Below are 22,597 nucleotides of genomic sequence, written 5' to 3'. Positions count from 1 at the left end.
ACAGCATGGAAACAGACCATTTGGTCCAACCTGTCCACTCCCATATATCCCAACCCAATTTAGTCCCATGTGCCAGCACCTGGTCCATATCCCTCCAAACCCTTCCTATTCATATACCCATCCAAATGCCTCTTAAATGTTGCAATTGTACCAGCCTCCACCACATCCTCTGGCAGCTCATTCCATACACATACCACCCTCTGTGTGAAAACATTGTCCCTTGGGTCTCTCTTATATCTTTCCCCTCTCACCCTAAACCTATGCCCTCTAGTTCTGGACTCTCCAATCCCAGGGAAAAGACTTTGTCTATTTATCCTATCAATGCCCCTCATAATTTTGTAAACCTCTATAAGGTCACCCCTCAGCCTCCGTCCCAGCCTGTTCAGCCTCTCCCTGTAGCTCAAATCCTCCAACCCTGGCAACATCCTTGCAAATCTTTTCTGAATCCTTTCAAGTTTCACAACATCTTTCCGATAGGAAGGAGACCAGAATTGCATGCAATATTCCAACAGTGGCCTAACCAATGTCCTGTACAGCCGCAACATGACCTCCCAACTCCTGTACTCAATACACTTGACCAATAAAGGAAAGCATACCAAATGCCGCCTTCACTATCCTATCTACCTGCGACTCCACCTTCAAGGAGCTATGAACCTGCACTCCAAGGTCTCTTTGTTCAGCAACATTCCCTAGGACCTTACCATTAAGTGTATAAGTCCTGCTAAGATTTGCTTTCCCAAAATGCAGCACCCCTCATTTAGCTGAATTAAACTCCATCTGCCACTTCTCAGCCCATTGGCCCATCTGGTCCAGATCCTGTTGTAATTTGAGGTCACCCTCTTCGCTGTCCACTACACCTCCAATTTTGGTGTCATCTGCAAACTTACTAACTGTACCTCTTATGCTCACATCCAAATCATTTATGTAAATGACAAACAGTAGAGGGCCCAGCACCGATCCTTGTGGCACTCCACTGGTCACAGGCCTCCAGTCTGAAAAACAACCCTCCACCACCACCCTCTGTCTTCTACCTTTGAGCCAGTTCTGTATCCAAATGGCTAGTCCCCCCTGTATTCCATGAGATCTAACCTTGCTAATCAGTCTCCCATGGGGAACCTTGTCGAACGCCTTACTGAAGTCCATATAGATCACATCTACTGCTCTGCCCTCATCAGTCTTCTTTGTTACTTCTTCAAAAAACTCAATCAAGTTTGTGAGACATGATTTTCCACGCACAAAGCCATGTTGATTATCCCTAATCAGTCCTTGCCTTTCCAAATACATGTACATCCTGTCCCTCAGGATTCCCTCCAGCAACTTGCCCACCACTGATTTTGTATCCTCTGCAAGCCCTACGCCAGTACAGCCACTTACCTAAGTCATTAATATACTTTCTAAAGAATTGTAGCCCCATACTGATCACTGTGGCACACCATTCCATTCTGAAAATGGCTCCTTATCTTATGTCTGTTTGCTATTGGTTAGCCAATGCTGTACGTGTGCTAATACACTACCTCCAACTCCATGTGCTCCTGCCTTAAATAGCCTAAGGTGGATACCTTACCAAATGCCTTTTTTGAAATTCAAATATATTGCATCTAATGGTTTCCCTCAAGGAATTCCAATACATTTTGAAGGGGAAATCCTACATGACCAATCTTTTTGATATAGTAACAAGCAGGCAAGGGAAGAGGCTCAGAAGGTGTGTCCTTGATGATGATGATGATCTCAGCCAGGGTGGGAATTGTTGGCATCACTCTGTATCACCAAGCAGCTGTCCAGCTAACTGAGCTAATCAATCCAATGGAAAGCATTTACTCATTCATCTGCCATTTCCTTATTCCCAATTATTTTTCCCTTGCCTGTTTCGGAGGCCTATGTTCATTGGGGCAATTGTGACATTTGCTTTGACATTGCTGTGGTGCTTTGTGAGTTTCTGGATTGGTCTGTCTTTCCTTCTCACTGTCCTTGGTCTAGAAAGGGACATACTCCCACAGAAAAACAAAGGGAATATGAGTAGACCAGTTTAGTTCTGTGACTTAGATGCTAAAGGAATTGAATTGCTGGGAAATAACTAAATGATTGCCATGGGCTGTATATGGTCAGTAAACTCCAAAAGGTTACTTGTGATAGCCACATCTCAAAATGGAACAGCAATGTTCTGGAAGGAAGAGGATGGGTAATTTTTGTAGTAAATTGCATAAACTTGGAATTTACCACCTTTTGGTTGTCGGCTTTTTTGAGTCCCTTGAACTTTGCACTTTGTTTCTATGCTGTATTGTTATGTCAGAATGACCCACATGGCGAGTTTGGACTTGCTCACCAATGGAGATATTTTAAAAACTTCCTCATGAGCCTGGGGTGAAATTACAAAGCCCTGATTTTAATCAGTATTCAATTTCTATAAACTGCCATGATTCATAGGCACTTCATGCCTCTATTGGGCTGTAAAGTTGAGCCAGTTGTAATTTGTTATGACAATAATTGAGATTGTCATTGTTTTGGTACTTTTGTTCCTGTGGCCACTAAGCTTCAATGTTTCAGTATTGTGTCAGACCTTATGGCCCATTGCACCAGTGCTGGTTCTGATTGAACTGTCCACTTGTTTTGTTCCTCGATGGTCGAGCAAATTTATCAATCACTTCCTGTGGATTGATTTAATTAGGAGGCATACACTAATCTAAGAATGGCTTCAAACTCCACCATAGTTCAAGAACTTGAATTCCAGATTTGAAAATACATTTTTGATAAAAGCTTTGGCAGGGAGCTGGGAAATCCTTACATTGTCTCTAGGTCTGTCTTTTTCCCAAGCTCTGTACTGTGCCAAACCTCCCTCAGGGTGACCTAACAATGCTGAGTATATTAAATCTTGGCAATGAGAAATTTTTATTTTTAATTCTCAGGATGTGACCATCATGCTAGGCCAACATTTATTGCCTATTCCTAATTGCCCAGAGGGTAGTTGAGTCATACATTGCGGGTCTGGAGTCTCACGTAGTCCAGATTGGGGAAGATGGCAGTTTTGAACAGCTGTGTGAAGTCAGATGGTATTTTTCTAACCCTTGTATCAGCAGCTGAAAGACTAATGATTTATGAAAAAGTTGCTGATTTGTAAATACAGATGTCAGTGAGCTCCACTCAATGCCATTTGCTGCTGACAGCCAATCCTCCCACCCAGAGCAGATAGAAAGCACAACTCCACTACCTGAACATGTAATTCTTGGTGACGTACAATGGAGTATTTTTCATCTGTTTCCTACATTAATTAAAAATTACAGGGAGGGGAAGCAATTCTTAAGCATACCTCAGTAACTTTCAATAATCCTTATGACCCAAGGGAATCACCTCTTAACTCCTGGTATGTACAAGATTGTCCTGGTGAATTGGCAAGTCTTGGAACAGATGGCCTAGATGCCAGCTTTCATGGCATTGTGGTACAGTCAAGGGACTACAGACCTCAGGAAGAAGATCCACTTTTCAACTGAAGTTGAATGAAGGATTCCATGGTTCTATTTTAAAGAAAAACAGAAGGTCTCCCCAGTCCCAGCCAATATTAACTCTGGGTTTTTAAAATGCAGGTTTCTTGGTTGTGATTGTGGTCCTGTTTGTGGAATTTTGCTGTGTGCATTTGGCTGCCGTGTTACCAAAGTTACAGCAGTGACTTTTTACAGCCAATGAAAAAGTGTTTGTTTTTTAAATGTGCTTTGGGGCATCCTGAAATTGTTACAGATGCTAAGTGCAATTTCTTTTCTCAGTTATCAAAGCCTTCTGATAGCTGCAGTGTGGAATGTTCTATAAACACGCTTTCTTCAGTCTCTAGTTCTTTCACCCAGAGATCTCCAGTTAAAGTCCGTCAGGTTTGATGTGACCATCCCTCCTGATTTTGCTCCCTTCCTCAGTTCTCCATCCTGCACCTTGGGACTCTTGGCCCTTTGCCGAGGCTCCCCTTGATTTGTACTCCAGAGTTAGAACAAACAGTTGTTGTCTCTGGTTTGTTACCCATGCCACGTGATAGAGAGTCGAGGAATAGGGAGAGAGAACAGTTAAATGCGTGGCTACAGGGATGGTGCAGGAGGGAGGGATTCCGGTATTTGGATAACTGGGGTTCTTTCTGGGGAAGGTGGGACCTCTATAAACAGGATGGTCTACACCTGAACCTGAGGGGCACCAGTATCCTTGGGGGGGAAGTTTGCTAGTGCTCTTGGGGGGGGGGTTTAAACTAACTCTGCAGGGGCATGGGAACCTAGACTGTAGCTTTAGGGTGCAGGACCTGGAGTGTAGGGAGGTTAGGAACATGGCATCAATCTCAAAGGAGGGTGCCTGTAAACAGGAAAGTGGCTTGAAGTGTTTATACTTCAATGCAAGAAGTATACGAAATAAGGTAGGTGAACTTGCAGCGTGGGTTGGTACCTGGGATTTCGATGTTGGCTATTACGGAGACATGGGTAGAACAGAGACAGGATTGGCTGTTGCAGGTTCCATGGTTTAAATGTTTTAGTAGGGTCAGAGGTGGGGGTAAAAGAGGGGGAAGTGTGGCATTGCTTGTCAAAGATAGTATTACAGCTGTGGAAAGGACGATGGATGAAGACTCGCCATTTGAGGTAGTTTGGGCTGAGGTTAGGAATAGGAAAGGTGAGGTCACCCTGTTAGGAGTTTTTTACAGGCCTCCTAATAGTCCTAGAGACGTAGAAGAAAGGATTGCGAGGATGATTCAGGAGAAGAGTGAAAGTAATAGGGTGGCTGTTATGGGGGACTTTAACTTTCCAGATATGGACTGGGGAAGCTATAGCTCGAGTTCGTTAGATGGGTCGGTGTTTGTCCAATGTGTGCAGGAGGGTTTCCTGACACAATATGTAGACAGGCCAACAAGAAGTGAGGCCATAGTGGATTTGGTTCTGGGTAACGAACCAGGCCAGGTGTTAGAATTGGAGGTAGGTGAGCACTTTGGGGACAGTGACCACAATTCAGTGACTTTTACTCTAGTGATGGAGAGGGATAAGTGTGCACTACAGGGCAAGAGTTATAGATGGGGGCATGGAAATTATGATGCAGTGAGGCACGACTTAGGATGCGTGGCTTGGAAAAGTAGGCTTCGAGGCATGGGCACAATTGATATGCGGAGCTTGTTCAAGGAGCATCTATTGAGTGTCCTTGATAAGTATGTACCTGTCAGGCAGGGAGGAAAGGGTCGTGTGAGGGAGCCGTGGTTTAATAAGGAATTTGAATCCCTTGTTAAAGGGAAGAGGGCGGCCTATGTAAAGATGAGGCGTGAAGGTTCAATTGGGGCAATTGAGAGTTATAGGGTAGCCAGGAAGGATCTGAAGAGAGCTAAGAGCAGCAAGGAGGGGACATGAAAAGTCCTTAGTTGGTAGGATTAGGGAAAACCCTAAGGTTTTCTATAGGTATGTCAGGAATAAAAGAATGACTAGGGTAGGAATAGGTCCAGTCAAGGATAGAAGTTGGAAGTTGCGTGTGGAGGCTGAAGAGATTGGGGAGACACTGAATGAATACTTTTCGTCAGTATTCATTCAGGAACAGGACATTGTTGCCAATGTGAATATTGAGTCGCAATTAATTAGAATGGACGGCTTTGAGGTATGTAGGAAAGAGGTGTTGGAAATTCTGGAAAGGGTGAAAATAGATAAGTCCCCTGGGCCTGATGGCATTTATCCTAGGATTCTCTGGGAAGCAAGGGAGGAGATTGCAGAGCCATTGGCCTTGAATTTTATGTCCCCGTTGTCTACAGGAATAGTGCCAGTAGACTGGAGGATAGCAAATGTGGTTCCCTTGTTCAAGAAGGGGAGTAGGGATAACCCTAGTAACGATAGGCCTGTGAGTCTCACTTCTGTTGTGGGCAAAGTCTTAGAGAATTGTAAGGGATAGGATTTATGAACATCTGGATAGGAATAATGTGATCAAGGATAGTCAGCATGGTTTTGTGAAGGGCAGGTCGTGCCTCACAAACCTTATTGAATTCTTTGAGAAGGTGACTAAGGAGGTAGACGAGGGTAAAGCGGTAGATGTGGTGTATATGGATTTTAGTAAGGCGTTTGATAAGGTTCCCCATGGTAAGCTACTGCAAAAAATACGGAGGTATGACATTGAGGGTTAGTTGGAGGTTTGGATTAGGAATTGGCTGGCTGGAAGAAGACAGAGGGTAGTAGTTGATGGTAAAGGTTCATCTTGGAGTGCAGTTACTAGCGGTGTTCCGCAAGGATCTGTTTTGGGACCATTGCTGTTTGTCATTTTTATAAATGACCTGGAGGAGGGGCTAGAAGGTTGGGTGAGCAAGTTTGCAGATGATACGAAAGTCGATGGAGTTGTTGACAGTGAGGAAGGATGTGTCAGGTTACAGTGGGATATAGAGAAGCTGCAGAGCTGGGCAGAAAGGTGGCAAATGGAGTTCAATGTAGGTAAGTGCGAGGTGATTCACTTTGGTAAGAGTAACAAAAAGATGGGGTACTGGGCTAATGGTCGGATACTTGGTAGTGTGGATGAGCAGAGGGATCTTGGTGTCCATGTACACAGATCTCTGAAAGTTGCCACCCAGGTAAATAGTGCGGTGAGGAAGGCATATGGCGTACTGGCTTTTATTGGTAGAGGAATTGAGTTCTGGAGCCCTGAGGTCATGTTGCAGTTGTATAGGACTCTGGTGCGGCTGCATCTGGAGTATTGTGTGCAGTTTTGGTCGCCATACTATAGGAAGGATGTGAAGGCACTGGAATTGGTGCAGAGGAGGTTTACCAGGATGTTGCCTGGTATGGTAGGAAGATCGTATGAGGAAAGGCTGAGGCACTTGGGGCTGTTTTCATTAGAGAAAAGAAGGTTTAGGGGTGACTTGATAGAGGTGCACAAGATGATTAGGGGTTTAGATAGGGTTGACCATGAGAACCTTTCTCCACGTATGGAGTCAGCTATTACGAGGGGGCATAGCTTTAAATTAAGGGGTGATAGGTATCGGACTGATGTTAGGGGTAGATTCTTTACTCAGCGAGTCCTGAGTTCATGGAATGCCCTGCCAGTAGCAGTGGTGGACTCTCCCTCTTTATGGGCATTTAAATGGGCATTGGATAGGCATATGGAGGATAGTGGGCTAGTGTAGGTTCGGTGGGCTTGTATCGGCGCAGCATCGAGGGCCAAAGGGCCTGTACTGCGCTGTATTTTTCTATGTTCTATGTACGGTAACACACTTACTCAGGATTTCTGTGGCGGTTGTTTGCAACTCTCTAGCATGGGGTGTGTTCAGGTGTTCATTGTCATGGTCACCTGACTGCCAGTCCTTTCTCTTCCAGTTGAAACTTGCCTGGGCAAATTAACATCAGTGATCAGTTTGTTGTCTCTAACAACACTGAATTTTTTATCATTTTTTTTTCATTCTTCACAGTGTGAAAAATGGAGAGTTATGACTCCGAGGCTGTTAGCAAGGTGACTCAGTGGCAGAGCTACATTGATTCTGGCATTCACTCGGGAATGAACACCAATGTCCCCTCCCTCAGTGGCAAAGGCAACCCTGAAGATGATGAAATATTGAAGCAGGGAAGCTACACAGTCACAACCACTACGTACACAGCGACCCAGGTACCAGGTACGTGAAGCATTTGTATTGCTTTCCGTGGAAAGGTGTGGCAGCAGAAGGAATGAGAGCAATAAATTGTTGTTTGGTTGATTGTACTTTAGTGATTTGATTGGATAATATAGAAGGAGAGGAATAGTTCAGACAACCAGATCTGTTGTAATGTTTGGATTAGCTGTTGTGTGACCAGCAATGTCTTTTACTGGGGTTGAGCTTTGAGCACTTCAGATTCTGTACTAACTTATCCAGAGTAAGGAAGACAACAGTGCCACCAATAAACTGGAATGTGCCACCTTTTTGGCTGAGATGACTCGTGATAGTTGAATTCCTGTTGATATTGGATGACTTTGGGGGTAAATAGAATCAATGCCACTGGTGTGAGAGAGTTGAGGGGATTTTGATCATGACATTGGGAATAGAACAATGGCAGAGACATTAGCACCCAGTAGAAGAAATGGTAATGATGTGAATACAAAGTATGGAGGAGACAAGTGATGTGCTGGTTACATGCCATGTGATTAGCAATATACACTCTTTGCCAAGGCTAAATCAGTATCACTTTGGGTTAATTGCATTTCACCTCATCCTGTCCATTTCAGTTCTGATTGGTGGAGGTCTAGTGGTGATCTCATTGGAAGAGTTATCCAGAGACCTAGGCTTTGGGAACTGGTTCAAATCCCATTGGTGGAAGCTGGTGGAATTTAAATTCCATGTATAAATTCAAAATATAAAACTAGTCTGAGTGATCTGTAACTACCCTCAATTGTTGTAAAAACCCATGTGGTTCACTTTTTTTAGGGAAGGCAAATCTGCCATCTTGGTCTGGTTTCCATATGACTCCTGACCCACAGTAACATTAACTATCCTCCTGAAATGATCAAGTGAGCCACTTGATTCAATTACAATTGAAGATAGACAACAGATAGGGGGAGGAAGGGATTCTGGAGCCCGGTGTATGGAGTGACTAAAAGATTATGCTTCACAATGTAACCTCTCCTCCTACAGATATGGAAGAGCAGCTGGCCTCCACCCGTGGGCAACGTGTGCGTGCTGCCATGTTCCCAGAAACCCTGGAGACTGGTACCCGTATCCTGTCCACCCAGATGGACCCTGGTCAGGAGACCAATGTGCAGAAATTGTCAGAATCCTCTCAGATGCTGAAAGCTGCCATTGTACAGCTCATCAATTACCAAGATGATGCAGAGCTTGCAACGCGGGCTATTCCTGAACTCACCAAACTTCTCAATGATGAGGACCAGGTTGGGTATTTTAACTTGTTAACGGGAAGCGTTTAAGTTGATTATGCTTGTCCTGTTATTCCATTAGATCTTGGCTGATTTTGTATCTTAGCGCCATCTTTTTGCTTTATTTGTGTAACCCAACAAAAATGCATTGGTCTCCCTTCATAATTTAGAGTTGACCCACACCTGCAATCACTTTGCTGGAAGAAATGCCTCCTTGTAATCATCCCTGAACAGACTGGTGTCTGGCTTCTCCTAATTTGGAGCAGTAGGAGTTCATTTGGCCCTTAGTCTGCTCTGCCATTCAGTAAGTTCATGGCTGATCTGTTTGTGTTTAAAACCCCACATTCCCATCTACCTGGTAACCTTTGCCTCTCTACCTTCAATTTCCAATATTCAGTGACCCCACCTCTGCTTTCTGGGGCAGCATTTCAAATTTGCAATGCCCTGGAATCCCCTCCCTAAGGGCACTAAGGGTTCCTCCAGCGCATGGACTGCAGCAGTTCAAGAAGGTAGCTCACCAGCAGCACATCAAGGGGCAACCCAGGTGAATGATAAATGCTGGACTCAGTGATATCTACACCCCACAAGTGAATTTTTAAAAATTCTCTCCTCATCTTTGTTCTGGGCTGCTCCTGCCTATCCTCTGTCCAAAATGAAAATCAAAGAAAATAGGATCGATTGAAAAATACCATTAACTGCTTTAATGATCTGAAACATCTCCAGTAGATCACCTCTTTAACCATTTACATTAATCTTGTGTCCTGTGATTGTATTAACCCTTTCCAGCCTGGGATCATTCTGCTGCTGCTCCTCCATGGCAGTTGCATCCTTCCCAAGGTGTGGTGCTGAGATTGACCACAATTATTCCAGGTGGGCTGTAATGAGATTCATGTATAATTCTACTATCACTTTTTCACCTTTTTTATATTCCCAGTGTTTTGAGAATATAACATTGATCATATTTTATTGATCTTTAACCACCAGTTTTTAATAATATCTGTACTTGGGTTCCTAGATCTCTGCTCCTAATTTCTTTATTCAGACAGTAGTTTCCTTGCTTCAAAATTGACTTCATTTTTCCCACATTAATTTCAAACTAATGCAGTTTTTTCCCCGTCTGAATGTATCAACATCCTTTTAGAATTTTCTGCTCCTATTCACATCATAAATGCTGTTCTGCCTGATTGCAGGTCTTGTTTCACTCTGTCCCCTGCCCAGTGTCTCCTTATGTCACTCAGCTCTGTTTGATTAATTCTCCTTGGTGAATTCTGCCTTCCAAAAGTAACTATATAAAGAGCAGTTGCAGTTGTTTGCTCCTTCCACGTTGGACAGGGTCATAAACAGTTGAGCTGCTGGGGGGGTGGGTTCAGAGAAGGCTTGTTCTGGATTCGTGGTGCTGGAAGAGCACAGCAGTTCAGGCAGCATCCAAGGAGCAGCGAAATCGACGTTTCGGGCAAAAGCCCTTCATCAGGAATAAAGGCAGAGAGCCTGAAGTGTGGAGAGATAAGCTGGTGGGGGTGGGGAGAAAGTAGCATAGAGTACAATAGGTGAGTGGGGGAGGGGATGAAGGTGATAGGTCAGGGAGGAGAGGGTGGAGTGGGTAGATGGAAAAGATGATAGGCAGGTAGGACAAGTCCGGACAAGTCAGGGGGACAGTGCTGAGCTGGAAGTTTGGAACTAGGGTGAGGTGGGGGAAGGGGAAATGAGGAAACTGTTGAAGTCCACATTGATGCCCTGGGGTTGAAGTGTTCCGAGGCAGAAGATGTGTTCTTCCTCCAGGCCACCACCCTCTCCTCCCTGACCTATCACCTTCATCCCCCCCCCCCCCACCCCCTCACCTATTGTACTCAATGCTACCTTCTCCTCACCCCCACCCTCCTCTAGCTTATCTCTCCACACTTCAGGCTCTCTGCCTTTATTCCTGATGAAGGGCTTTTACCTGAAACGTCGATTTCGCTGTCCTTGGATGCTGCCTGAACTGCTGTGCTCTTCCAGCACCACTAATCCAGAATCTGGTTTCCAGCATCAGCAGTCATTGTTTTTACCTCAGAGAAGGCTTGTGCCCATTTCAATAAACTGCTCATTGTCGCCCAGAGAGTATTGACCCTTCTTTCTGCACTTTGTGGAACAGGTTATTGTCAGCAAGGCAACCATGATAGTGAACCAGCTGTCAAAGAAAGATGCTTCATGTCGCGCTCTGGAGCAGTCGCCCCAGATGGTTGCTGCGGTTGTCCGCACCATGCAGAATACAAATGACATGGAAACGGTGCGCTGTGCAGCTGGCATCTTGCACAACTTCTCTCATCACCGTGATGGCATGCTCGCCATCTTCAAATCTGGTGGGATTCCTGCACTGGTCAGGATGCTCAGGTATGTTGCACCTCCAGTTAGGAATTGGCTTCTCCAGCTGTGTTTGAATTTGTTCAGTGTCGTTTGGACACCATTCCCCCTGCTACCACCCCACCCCCAACCCTGTCCTCTACCTGAAACATTCCCACTGACATTGTTATTTTCTAACCAACCTGTTCAGGAATCTTATGGCACTCTTCCAAAGGAGGTGGGATTGCAAACCAGGCCCAGAGATAGAGACACTGCCCCTGTGTCACAAAAGCTGCTCTCTCTCAGTCAGTGTAAAATGAGACTACTGAGTGCGCATGTGACTCAGTGACAATCCTGCTGATATCCAGCTAACCCTGCACTGGCCATCGGTCTGTTACATGGACTTCACTTCAGGTATTCTAATAGGCCAGATGTTGAACTTGTGCTACTACTTGTATTCAGACATCATCATCATCAGAATCATCCACTCCACAGGATTTTGGAGTGATGGAGTAGGCTGTGATATTTTGGGGATTCTGGGATCCAGTCTTCACCCATAGACTCAATTGTCTGTTCATATGTTCCTGTGCCATCTGCTCACAGTAATATATAGCTACATTGATTCACTAAACATGAGTCTAAGGAAATTTCTCAAAAGCCACTATTAAAGTCAACATCGCGGAAAGGTAATTGAACTTGCAGAAAATAACAACAGATTAGAAATATAATGAAAAGTGGATAATGTTTAAGAAATATCACTTTTGGAATTCTATAGTAGTGACATATGGATACTACTTAAACTTTAGTGAAGGGATTCTATTAAAAATTGGTCAGTGTGAGAAACTGTCCTAATCCAGTTTTTGTCCAGAGCAGGTGACTGCAAACTTCAGTAGTTTTGGTGGAAAGATATTTATGTAATGTGTTTATGACAAGTAAATTTGTAAGGCTGTTACTTCACTTCAGAAGTATCTAAGATAAGCATGTGCTCTTAAAAATTCAATTTGGAAACCAGTTTTCCAGATCAGTTCAGAGGACAGCATTTCAGTTGAGAACCTTCAGAATAAAATAGGGGATCCTTAAGTAGGAGGGAAGTACTGAACTGTTGCAGTTGGATTTCTTGTCTGCTCTAAATTCAATGTAATTTGATATATTTTCCATTTCAGCCTCAAACGTACAATTACCTTTGGTTGAAATTTCAAAGGTGGGGGGGGGGGGGGGGAATGGAGTTTGCAACTTTCTTTGTTCATTTGTCAATATTTCACTCTCTTCAGTTACTGAAGATTATGATAAATCACCCTGATTTAAGATCATCCCATTTGTTTAGCCCCAACAATCCTGTTTGTGCTTTTACTGGACATACAAGTTAACCCTTATTTTTGGAAGTTTTATTGTAGGCTTTCAGGGTAAACATGTATACTGATCTACAGTTACCTAAATGGTTAGTGATATTCCTGGCTTGAATTCATAGTTTCGGTTCTCTTCATCTTTAAATTCTGAGTCATGTAACTTCATTTCAAGTAAAATGCTCATTCTCAGTGAACTGAGTTGAATTTTCATTAAACTCCTGTGAACCATATACAACAACTCAGTTATACTGCATCTCATTAATTTAGAAAAATGTTCCAAAGCTCTTTGCTGCAGTACCTTATGACTTTGCCAAATAATGGACATGTCTTTTTAAAAAGAGTTGAGTGGTGAGTTTCATGGTAAATTTTGAAGGATTTATGTGGAAATTCTAGTGGATGGGGCTTAGGTGCTAGAGGAGTGGCCATTGCCTGAGTTGGCAATGGGCCTGAGGAAATAGATGTTCCAAGGGCCAGCGATGAGTCTTGTATTGTTGCAGCTAAATTAAGTTTTCATCTGACCACTGCTGATATCGTACGTTGTCTTGGTCATTTGCCTGAAATATTTACGTCTGCAGTAGATTTGTTTCCACCAGTTCACTTTGCTCATATTCGTCTAAGCTACTGATGTCATGTGAGGAAGGATGTCTACATGGCATCCGGGCAGAGAATGGACTTGATTGTTCAGCACTATCAATGGGTTAATTGTATCTTATTTCATTGCTAGCTATTTGAAGTCTTGATCTCTTGAGATATTAGGCTCAATTTGGGTAAGTTCGACAAGGTTCCCCATGGGAGACTGATTGATTAGCAAAGTTAGATCTGATGGAATACAGAGAACTCACCATTTCGATACAGAACTGGCTCGAAGATAAAAGACAGAGGGTGGTGGTGGAGGGCTGTTTTTCAGACTGGAGGCCTGTGACCAGTGGAGTGCCACAAGGATCGGTGCTGGGTCCTCTACATCTTGTCATTTTACATAAATGATTTGGATGCAAGCATAAGAGGTACCATTAGTAAGTTTGCAGATGACACCAAAATTGGAGGTGCAGGGGACAGCGAAGAGGATCACCTCAGGTTACAACAGGATCTGGACCAGATGGGCCAATGGGCCGAGAAGTGGCAGATGGAGTTTAATTCGGATAAATGCGAGGTGCTGCATTTTGAGAAAGCAAATCTTATCAGGACTTCTACACCTTAATGGTAAGGTCCTAGGGAGTGTTGCTGAACAAAGAGACCTTGGAGTGCAGGTTCATAGCTCCTTGAAGGTGGAGTCGCAGGTAGATAGGATAGTGAAGAAGACATTTGGTATGCTTTCCTTTATTGGTCAGTGTATTGAGTACAGGAGTTGGAAGGTCATATTGCAGCTGTCTCATTGGCTTTCTGTTTTCCCACACCACTATAAATGTTTACTTTCAATTATTACAGAGGTTTATAAAATCATGAGGGGTATAGATTGGGTTAATGGTAGGCCACTGTTGAAATATTGCATGCAATTCTGGTCTCCTTCCTATCGGAAAGATGTTGTGAAACTTGAAAGGGGTCAGAAGAGATTAACATGGATGTTGGCAGGGTTGGAGGATTTGAGCTACAGGGAGAGGCTGAACAGGCTGGACCTGTTTTCCCTGGATGGTTGGAGGCTGAGGGGTGACCTTATACAGGTTTATAAAATCATGAGGGGCATGGATAGGATAAATAGGCAAAGTCTTTTCCCTGGGTTCGGGGAGTCTAGAACTAGAGGACATAGGTTTTGGGCGAGAGGGGAAAGATATAAGAGAGACCTACGGGGCAACGTTTTCACTCAGGGTGGTACAGGTATGGAATGAGCTACCAGAGGAAGTGGTGGAGGCTGGTACAATTGCAACATTTAAGAGGCATCTGGATGGGTATATGAAAAGGAAGGGTTTGGAGGGATATGGGCTGGGTACTGGCAGGTGGGACTAGATTGTTTGGGATATCTGGTCGGCATGGACAGGTTGGACCGAAGGGTCTGTTTCCATGCTGTACTTCTCTGACTCTAAGTTCACATTACACTTACTAAAGTATTGTCTCTCAGCACTGCTAAGATATACAAACTCCAATAACTCTGTGATCCCTTCCCAGGACCAGGCTTTTATAGATGGATAGTTTCTAATCAAACTGTTAAAATATGTTGTTATTACACACATCTGAACAGGTGTGATTTGAACCTGAACCTCCTGGCTCAGAGGTAGGGGCATTGTCACTGCATTACCTGTGCCATTATGGGCAAAGCTCTGTCAATTAATCTTTTCAGGTTGTTATACTATCTTGAACTGCTTGGAGATGGGGGAAAGGATTGTCGAAGGCTGCAGCACAAATGGAGCTTCCAGCTCTTTGAAGCTGTCTCATTGGCTTTCTGTTTTCCCACACCACTATAAATGTTTACTTTCAATTATTACAGAGGTTTATAAAATCATGAGGGGTATAGATTGGGTTAATGGTAGGTGTCTTTCCCTTAGGATGGGGGAATTTCAAGATTAGTGGGCATGTTTTGATGGTGAGATGAGAGAGATTTAACAAAAGACGGGCAAGTTTTTTTTAAGGGTGGTACATGCGTGGAATGAACTTCCTGAGGAAGTGGTGGATGCAGGTGCAATTACAACGTTTAAAAGACACTTGGGTAAGTACATGAATAGGAAAGATTTGAGGGGATACGGGCCAGGAGCAGGCAGGTGGGGCTAGTTTAGTTTAGGATTATGTTCAGCATGCATTGGTTGAGCCAGCAAGTCTGTTTTTGTGCTGTATAACTGACTTTATCTATTTATCGAATTCCCTTTCAAAACTTACTTCCAAACCTGCCACCACTACCCTTTCAGTCATCTGTTCCTGCTCAGTCACTTGTGTTCTCAGTTTGGTTTGTTTTCTGCCACTCCCTTCAAATTTATCCCCCTTTTGTTACCAACCTTCCTTCAATGGAAACCAGTTCTCCATTCTACCACCTTGTTTCTGATTCTGAACACCTCTCCTCACCAGCTTTCTTGTTATAAGGAGAAAAATTCAAGCTTCTTTAGTCTCTTCATGTTAACTCTCTGGTTCCTTTCCTGGAAATCTCCTCCACACCCATGCCTCAATAACCTTTATAACATGTGCAGTTCAGAATTAGACCATACTCCAGTATGGACCTAAACAATGTTTTAGAAAATTTAGCATAATTTGGTTCAATTCTGTCTTTCCAAAGCTAAGGATTCCAAATGATGGTCAACAGCCTTTTGAAACTTTGCTTCTTCCTTTTTGAAGACTAGTTTGTGAGTTTTGATGTCTTGCTGATCTGACTGTGTTTATTTACCAGCTCTCCTATCGAATCCATCCTGTTCTATGCCATTACAACTCTCCACAATCTGCTTCTACACCAAGAGGGGGCAAAGATGGCTGTCCGTTTGGCTGATGGGCTCCAGAAGATGGTTCCTTTGCTGAAGAAGAACAATGTGAAGTTTCTTGCCATCACCACAGATTGCCTGCAGCTGCTGGCCTATGGCAATCAGGAGAGCAAGGTGAGAGACCAGGCGGTGGATGTGTTAATGTTTTGGATCCAATGACTCTTCAAATCCTGAAGTATTAACTCTGCTTTCTCTCTCTTTATGCTGCGAGACCTGCTGAGTTTTTCCAGCAATTTTTAAGATTTTGTCTGATTTCCAGCATCCGCGGTTCTTTGGGGGGTTTTTGGGCAATGGATGAACCTTGGCAAGGTGGGAAGCTCGACTGTTACCCCGCTGTTTTCAGTGGTGAGGTTGGGTGTGGAGAGCACTTGCCAGTGGGATGCACACAGATATCTGATCGTGCCCATGGAGCCGAAATGTTTGCTTTTGCTCTGTAGATTCCGTGTGATGCAACCCCTTCACTGAGGGAATAGGCTGTACAGCAGGGTGACTTGTCACTGTAGTGAAAGTTCAGTTCGTTAAAATACAAACGGAAGCAGAAACGACTGAAAGGTTAAGGGAATTGCATTTGTATAGCCTCTTTCATCTTTTTGGGACCTCCAGAAGTGGCAGGCAGCAGTGAAGTACTTTATGATGTATAGTCATCATGATGCAGGAAACATCAGTTTGTACACAGCAGTCTGCCACATGTAACAATGTGATAATGACCGGACATGCTGTTATAGTGACCGTGATCAAGGGATAAATAGAGCCCATCAGTCTGGGTGAACTCCCCTTACCATTATCTTCACCTGCGAGTGCTAATGAGGCCTCCGTTTACAATCTTGAGTGAGAGGGGGCACTGTCGCTCTGTACTCTCCGGTCGCTGGCCTCAACACTGGAGTGAGACTTATGGTTGAGTCACGGTCGACACCTAAGCTGAAATCTCCATTTCAATGGAATGGGATGGGTGTACATATGTCCTATGAATTGGAGCATAGTGTGGTGTTTTGGCTGTGTCCTCCTTTGGCTTAGATTTTGGGATGGTGAGTGAATATCTATAACCAGAAGTTTGTTTATTTTTTTCTTTTGTTTTTAGTTGATTATCCTGGCCAACGGGGGCCCTGAGGCTCTTGTTCATATCATGAGGACCTATAATTATGAGAAGCTGCTCTGGACCACAAGCCGGGTCTTGAAAGTTCTGTCTGTCTGTCCCAGTAACAAGCCTGCAATCGTGGAAGCTGGTAACTACAAGTCTTTGAAACTCATCCCTCTCTCTATCACTCTGTTCATTATCACGCTGTATTCAGCTCCCTGCCTTGTGCCAGTTCTGTTTGAATTGACTGCTTTCAGCCAGGTTTTTTTGGGCGTTCCTGAAAATATTTAACGGGAATTTTTTTTTTTGTTTTTGTTGGATTGATGACCAACAACAAAATGCTGGGGCTTCAGTTTGTCTCTGGTATAAGTGTTCTGTGTAATTGATGGGGCTGTTTCCAGAGCACTCCGGATTATGGGTATTTTGGTTACCATTATTGACCAATTGCCACACTGACAGATTTGGTCAGTGTCAAGGACATTGGAGCTAGGACATGAAGAAACATCCCAGAAGGCAGCAAGACCAGTGTTGATGACTCTTACATCTTGGACTATGTAGCTTTCCCAAGTTGTTGTCTTCCATCTGTGAAACCCTAAACTCTTGTAAAGTATGCAGGAGTGTTTGACTACCCGCTATTGCCAGTTAGACCAAAATGCCTTTTGCACTGCTGTAAAATTTGAGAAAATCTGTCATGTTGACAGCTTGGTGAGAGAAGTTGAGAAAGGGTTGCTGGTTTCCATGGTCACAGAAAATGAAGAGCTGTTTAGTCTTATTTGATGTTCTGTTGGATCACTGAACAGCTGTCAGTTTACACAAGCAACACAGCTGATGCTATCATAGCCCCAAGCTGTGGGTTTAGATTTCCAATGTACAAACCTGTTTCACTGAATTGAATTGGTGTTTTATTGAACAGGTGGGATGCAGGCTCTGGGTTATCACCTGGGCAGCTCCAGCCCCAGGCTGGTTCAGAACTGTCTCTGGACGCTCAGGAATCTCTCTGATGCAGCAACGAAGCAGGTGAGGCTCTCTGGCTCCAAGACTGCACTTGATGAGTGTAGTCACTGTTGTAACTTAGGACATGTGATTCATGATCAGCGTGTAGTGGGATCCCACAGATCTCATGAGCAGATCTCTGTCAAGTGTTTGAGGAATCAATATTGCTCCTGATAATGGAACATTTCTCTGTATACCTGCTCCTCCTCCATTCAATGGAGTGGGATCTTATCCATCTGAAAGGCAGAACCTCTGACAGTGCAGCCCTCCCTTGACACTGCACTGAGAATGTAATCTACATTCCACACACTAATCTCCTGATTGTGACTTGTACTCATACTCATATCTTCTGCCTCTGGAGGGTGAGCTGTACCTGTTGGTCCAATTGACACTTGCAGCCTAGACTGTGCCCGAGTCTCTGGAAGAAAGCAGTACAGGTAAATGCATTTCTTCCCCAATTCAGTGTTGTTGGCTTCTCAAACTTGAATCGTGTATGTTATGCCTCAAGCAATTGACTCTGCATGTCTTCAGAACAGTAATTATTCATTCAGCCATCAGTTGATGGCTATCTTTTGATAGAGTAATTCAGATTAATTTCACTTTTCCAGCCATAGCCCCTTTTATCCACCTTCATTTCACACTTTGTTGAAATTTTTAATTAAGTGACAGTTGTCTCTGTCACACGTTCCCTGTGGCAAAGTCACTCCATGACCCAGCAACCCTTTTTGACAACATGTCCTGTAAGTCTGCCCTCACTAACTCCCCTGTTCACCAAACTGAAGCCCTTCATGATTTTAAAATGTAATCTTGTAGCCATCTCTTGCTGCAATGGAAGCTGCACTAGTCTGTTCTCCTAGATTAGATTAGGTTAGATTCCCTACAGCGTGGAAACAGGCCCTTTGGCCCAACCAGTCCACACCGACCCTCCGTAGAGTAAGCCACCCAGACCCATTTGACTAAGGCACCTAACGCTATGGGCAATTTAGCATGGCCAATTCACCTGACTTGCACATCTTTGGACTGTGGGAGGAAACTGGAGCACCCGGAGGAAACCCACACAGACACGGGAAGAATGTGCAAACTCCACAGACAGTTGCCCGAGGCTGGACTCGAACCTGGGACCCTGGTGCTGTGAGCCAATGTGCCACTCCCACTAGTTTCCCACTTTCAGTGAATCTCCTGCTGGATAAACTAAATTGAATGTCTTTTCTGAAATGGGATGCCTACTGATCTTGCTCTACTGCAGTTTTTTTTTATAACTTCTTCATTATAAGCAGCAAACAGGAGCCAGGCACAGGCCATTTGACCCTTCTGGTCTACTGTGGCATGCAATATGATCATGATTTATCACCAGAACCCAGTACACTCTTCCAGCTTTCTATCCCATGCTCTTTAAACTATTTAGGCGAAAGTGAGGACTGCAGATGCTGGAGACTAGAGTTGAAAAATGTGGTGCTGGAAAAACAGCAGGCCAGGCAACATCCGAGGAGCAGGAGAATCGACCTTCCTGAAGAAGGGCTTATGCCCAAAACGTCGACTCTCCTGCTCCTCGAATGCTGCCTGGCCTGCTGTGTTTTTCCAGCACCACATTTTTCGTCTTTGATCTATTTAGTCCCAGGTGCTATATCCAAGTCCTTATTAAAATTATACAATGTTTTAGATTATATTAGATTAGATTACAGTGTGGAAACAGGCCCTTCGGCCCAACAAGTCCACACCAACCCGCCGAAGCGAAACCCACCCATACCTCTACATTTACCTCTTACCTAGCACTACGGGCAATTTAGTGTGGCCAATTCACCTGACCCTGCACATCTTTGTGATGTGGGAGGAAACCGGAGCACCCGGAGGAAACCCACACAGACACGGGGAGAACGTGCAAACTCCACACAGTCAGTCGCCTGAGGCGGGAATTGAACCCGGGTCTCTGGCGCTGTGAGGCAGCAGTGCTAACCACTGTGCCACCGTGCCGCCCAATGTTTTGGCATTGACTACCTTGTGTGGTAGTGGATTCCACAGGCTCACCTGGATGTAGCTGAGGACATTCCTCCCTATCTCAGTTTAAGATGGTTTTCTCAGAGTACTGAGACTGTGACCACTAGTTCTGGCCTCCCCTGTTATAGGGAACATCCTTCCCACATCTAACCTGTCTAGTTTTGTTGGCATTTTGAAGGTTTCTGAAGTTATATAGCTCTAGCCTATTCAGCCTCTCTAATAGCCCAGCCCTCCAACCCTGGCAACATCCTTGTAAATCTTTTCTGAACATCTTTTCTGCAGCAGAGAGACCAGAATTGAATGCAGTATCCCCAAAAATAGTCTAATCAATGTGGAGAAAAGGTTTACACTTTTGGGAAGAATCCAAAATGAGGTGTTGTAAATATGAGAAGTTCTTTCCCTGCAAGATTGATTAATGAGAATTATTTATATGCAGAGTTTGATTAGAATGTAGTATTCACTGCCACAGGAAGCACTGTAGGTCAGGAAGATGACTTGGATGCTTTCGTATGGGACTTGCTGATGCTATGAAAGGTTCGGAAATAGGAAAGTGCTGTGGAGATGATATGGCAGAAATAGGCTGTTCAGCCCATTTAGCTTAGTCTGCCAATCAGGTGGAGATGTGGTCACTGAAGTGGGCAACACCAGCACAGCGTAGGTAGACTGATTTTATTTAATGGCTAATTTTGATGGTTTACAAGAGAGAATTGGCGGAACAGCCTATGAAGTTGTGAATTGTGTGTCTGCTAATCCAGGTTTTATTTTGTTTGCAGGAAGGATTAGATCCTCTCCTCTCCACATTGGTCCAGCTGCTGGCTTCAGATGACATTAATGTGTTGACCTGTGCCACTGGTATCCTCTCAAACCTCACCTGCAACAATGCCAGGAACAAAATGGTGGTCTGTCAGGTAGAAGGCATTGAGGCCCTAGTCCACACAGTACTGAGAGCGGGCGACAAAGAGGACATCACTGAACCAGCTGTCTGTGCACTCCGTCACCTCACCAGCCGACACCCTGAAGCTGAGATTGCCCAGAATAAAGTGCGCTCCAAATATGGTATCCCTGGAGTTATCAGGCTTCTGAATCAACCTTTCCACTGGCCACTGATAAAGGTGAATAGGGGTTCCATGTAACAGTGATCCAACTTTCAGGAGCTGGGGTAGAGGGTGTCTTTTTAAGGGCAAGGTGAGGTAGTGTTCATGCTGTTGTGGGAGGGGAGGGGGTAGTTAAAGAGCAAGAGATGGGAGGACATTGTCAGTATTGCGATGAGGCCTGTCCTGCCCATGTGCTTTATTCAGGTGTGAATGTACTTTGTGACCACGTAGGCTTGTAGTGCAGTTACAATGGTTAGAGAGGTCTATCCCAGGGAGACATGGTTGATAAACAAAGTGAATAAATGCGTGCAATTATAAACGAACCCTGTTTGCTAATGTCCCTGAGGGAAGAAAATTAGCCCCCACAGTGTGACTCAGTCCAGGGGTTCAGAATTTATTCTCAGCTTTGGGGGTTGCTACCTGGGTCAAACTACTTCTTTATTCCTAATTGCCCTTGAAGATGGCAATGAACTACCATCTTGAACTGCTGCACTCTGTATGGGACTAGACGCAACTGCTGTAGTATTAGAGATGCAGTGATACAAAGAATTTGTCCTAGAATTTGACTTTTCTTTTCCTTGTGAAAGCTTGAGATGGAGATTAAAGGAATGGGGTGAGGGGTCTGGGTGGGATGCTCTTCGGAGGGTTGATGGGCTGAATGGCCTCTTACTGCACTGTAGGTATTCTGATTGAAATCTCAAGCCATTTAGAGGTGCTCAATTCTCCCACATTCCAAGAACAATGTTTTTGTTTGCAATGCTGTTGTATGTGGAGATGATTAGTATCCTGGATGTGTTCAATCTGAAGGTTGTGGGCAGCTGTACATTCTCCACTTGGGGAGGGAGTGGGGAGCTAGGCAGTGATAGCATTTGTCCACATGAGCAGCTCTGTCCTTATCAGACTGGGGAGGATTGAGTAGCTTGAAGCCATTTTTGAACACAAAGGGACTGTCACACTGATCCCTGTGCTTTGACAATGATGTTAACTCAGCCATTTTTCTCTCCCCCCTCCCCTCCCCTCTTTTTCTTTAAATCTTTTTTTTGTTCTCGCTCTCTCTCTTGCGCGCTCTCTCCGTTCCCATTGCTAGGCCACTGTTGGACTGGTCCGTAACCTGGCACTGTGCCCTTCTAACCATGGTCCTCTCCGTGAGAGTGGTGTCATTCCCCAACTTGTCCAGCTCCTAGTGAAAGCTCACCATGAAACACAGCGACAAGCGTCTGGAGGTGGACAGCAGCAATACATGGTACGTCAAATGTGATTCCGCACTCCACGTCTTTCATCCTACCCTGTGTCGTCACCCTCTTTGTACAGCTGTTTTAAAATGATTGTGTATATGTCAAACTTTCGACTGTTAACATTTCTGGCATGTCTGTGCAAAGATGTGACTCAGCTGCGATACCTCCACTGTTTGAGCAGATGACCGTCTGTCTGGGGTCCCACAATGATATTGGCTGCTTTTGGTGGAATCATGAAGCTGCTTTCTTTGTCAATGCTGTTAAGCGTGTGGGTTTTTCAATTTTAAAGTTAAAATAAATGAATTACAAAGTTGTGCACAATGCATGT

The 22,597-nt window shown here is 44.3% G+C and overlaps 1 protein-coding gene across 1 annotated transcript in view; it reads left to right on the top strand.

Moving 5' to 3' along the window:
* The first annotated feature begins 7,370 nt into the window (after positions 1 to 7,370).
* The window catches only part of LOC122539713 (junction plakoglobin-like), a 28,079-nt gene continuing 12,852 nt past the window's right edge, over positions 7,371 to 22,597 (top strand). The window contains exons 1-8 of the mRNA XM_087977711.1: positions 7,371 to 7,585; positions 8,579 to 8,832; positions 10,949 to 11,187; positions 15,790 to 15,991; positions 16,956 to 17,100; positions 17,866 to 17,969; positions 20,714 to 21,052; positions 22,122 to 22,277. Of these exons, the coding sequence (XP_087833837.1) occupies positions 7,393 to 7,585; positions 8,579 to 8,832; positions 10,949 to 11,187; positions 15,790 to 15,991; positions 16,956 to 17,100; positions 17,866 to 17,969; positions 20,714 to 21,052; positions 22,122 to 22,277 (1,632 nt within the window). The 5' untranslated portion in view covers positions 7,371 to 7,392. The remainder of the gene's footprint in view (positions 7,586 to 8,578; positions 8,833 to 10,948; positions 11,188 to 15,789; positions 15,992 to 16,955; positions 17,101 to 17,865; positions 17,970 to 20,713; positions 21,053 to 22,121; positions 22,278 to 22,597) is intronic.

This window comes from Chiloscyllium plagiosum, unplaced genomic scaffold, assembly GCF_037043375.1.
Source record: "Chiloscyllium plagiosum isolate Xiang-an unplaced genomic scaffold, Cpla_swu_hap1 HiC_scaffold_32, whole genome shotgun sequence".
NCBI lineage: Eukaryota > Metazoa > Chordata > Chondrichthyes > Orectolobiformes > Hemiscylliidae > Chiloscyllium > Chiloscyllium plagiosum.
This window is presented reverse-complemented; position numbering and strand designations above follow the sequence as displayed.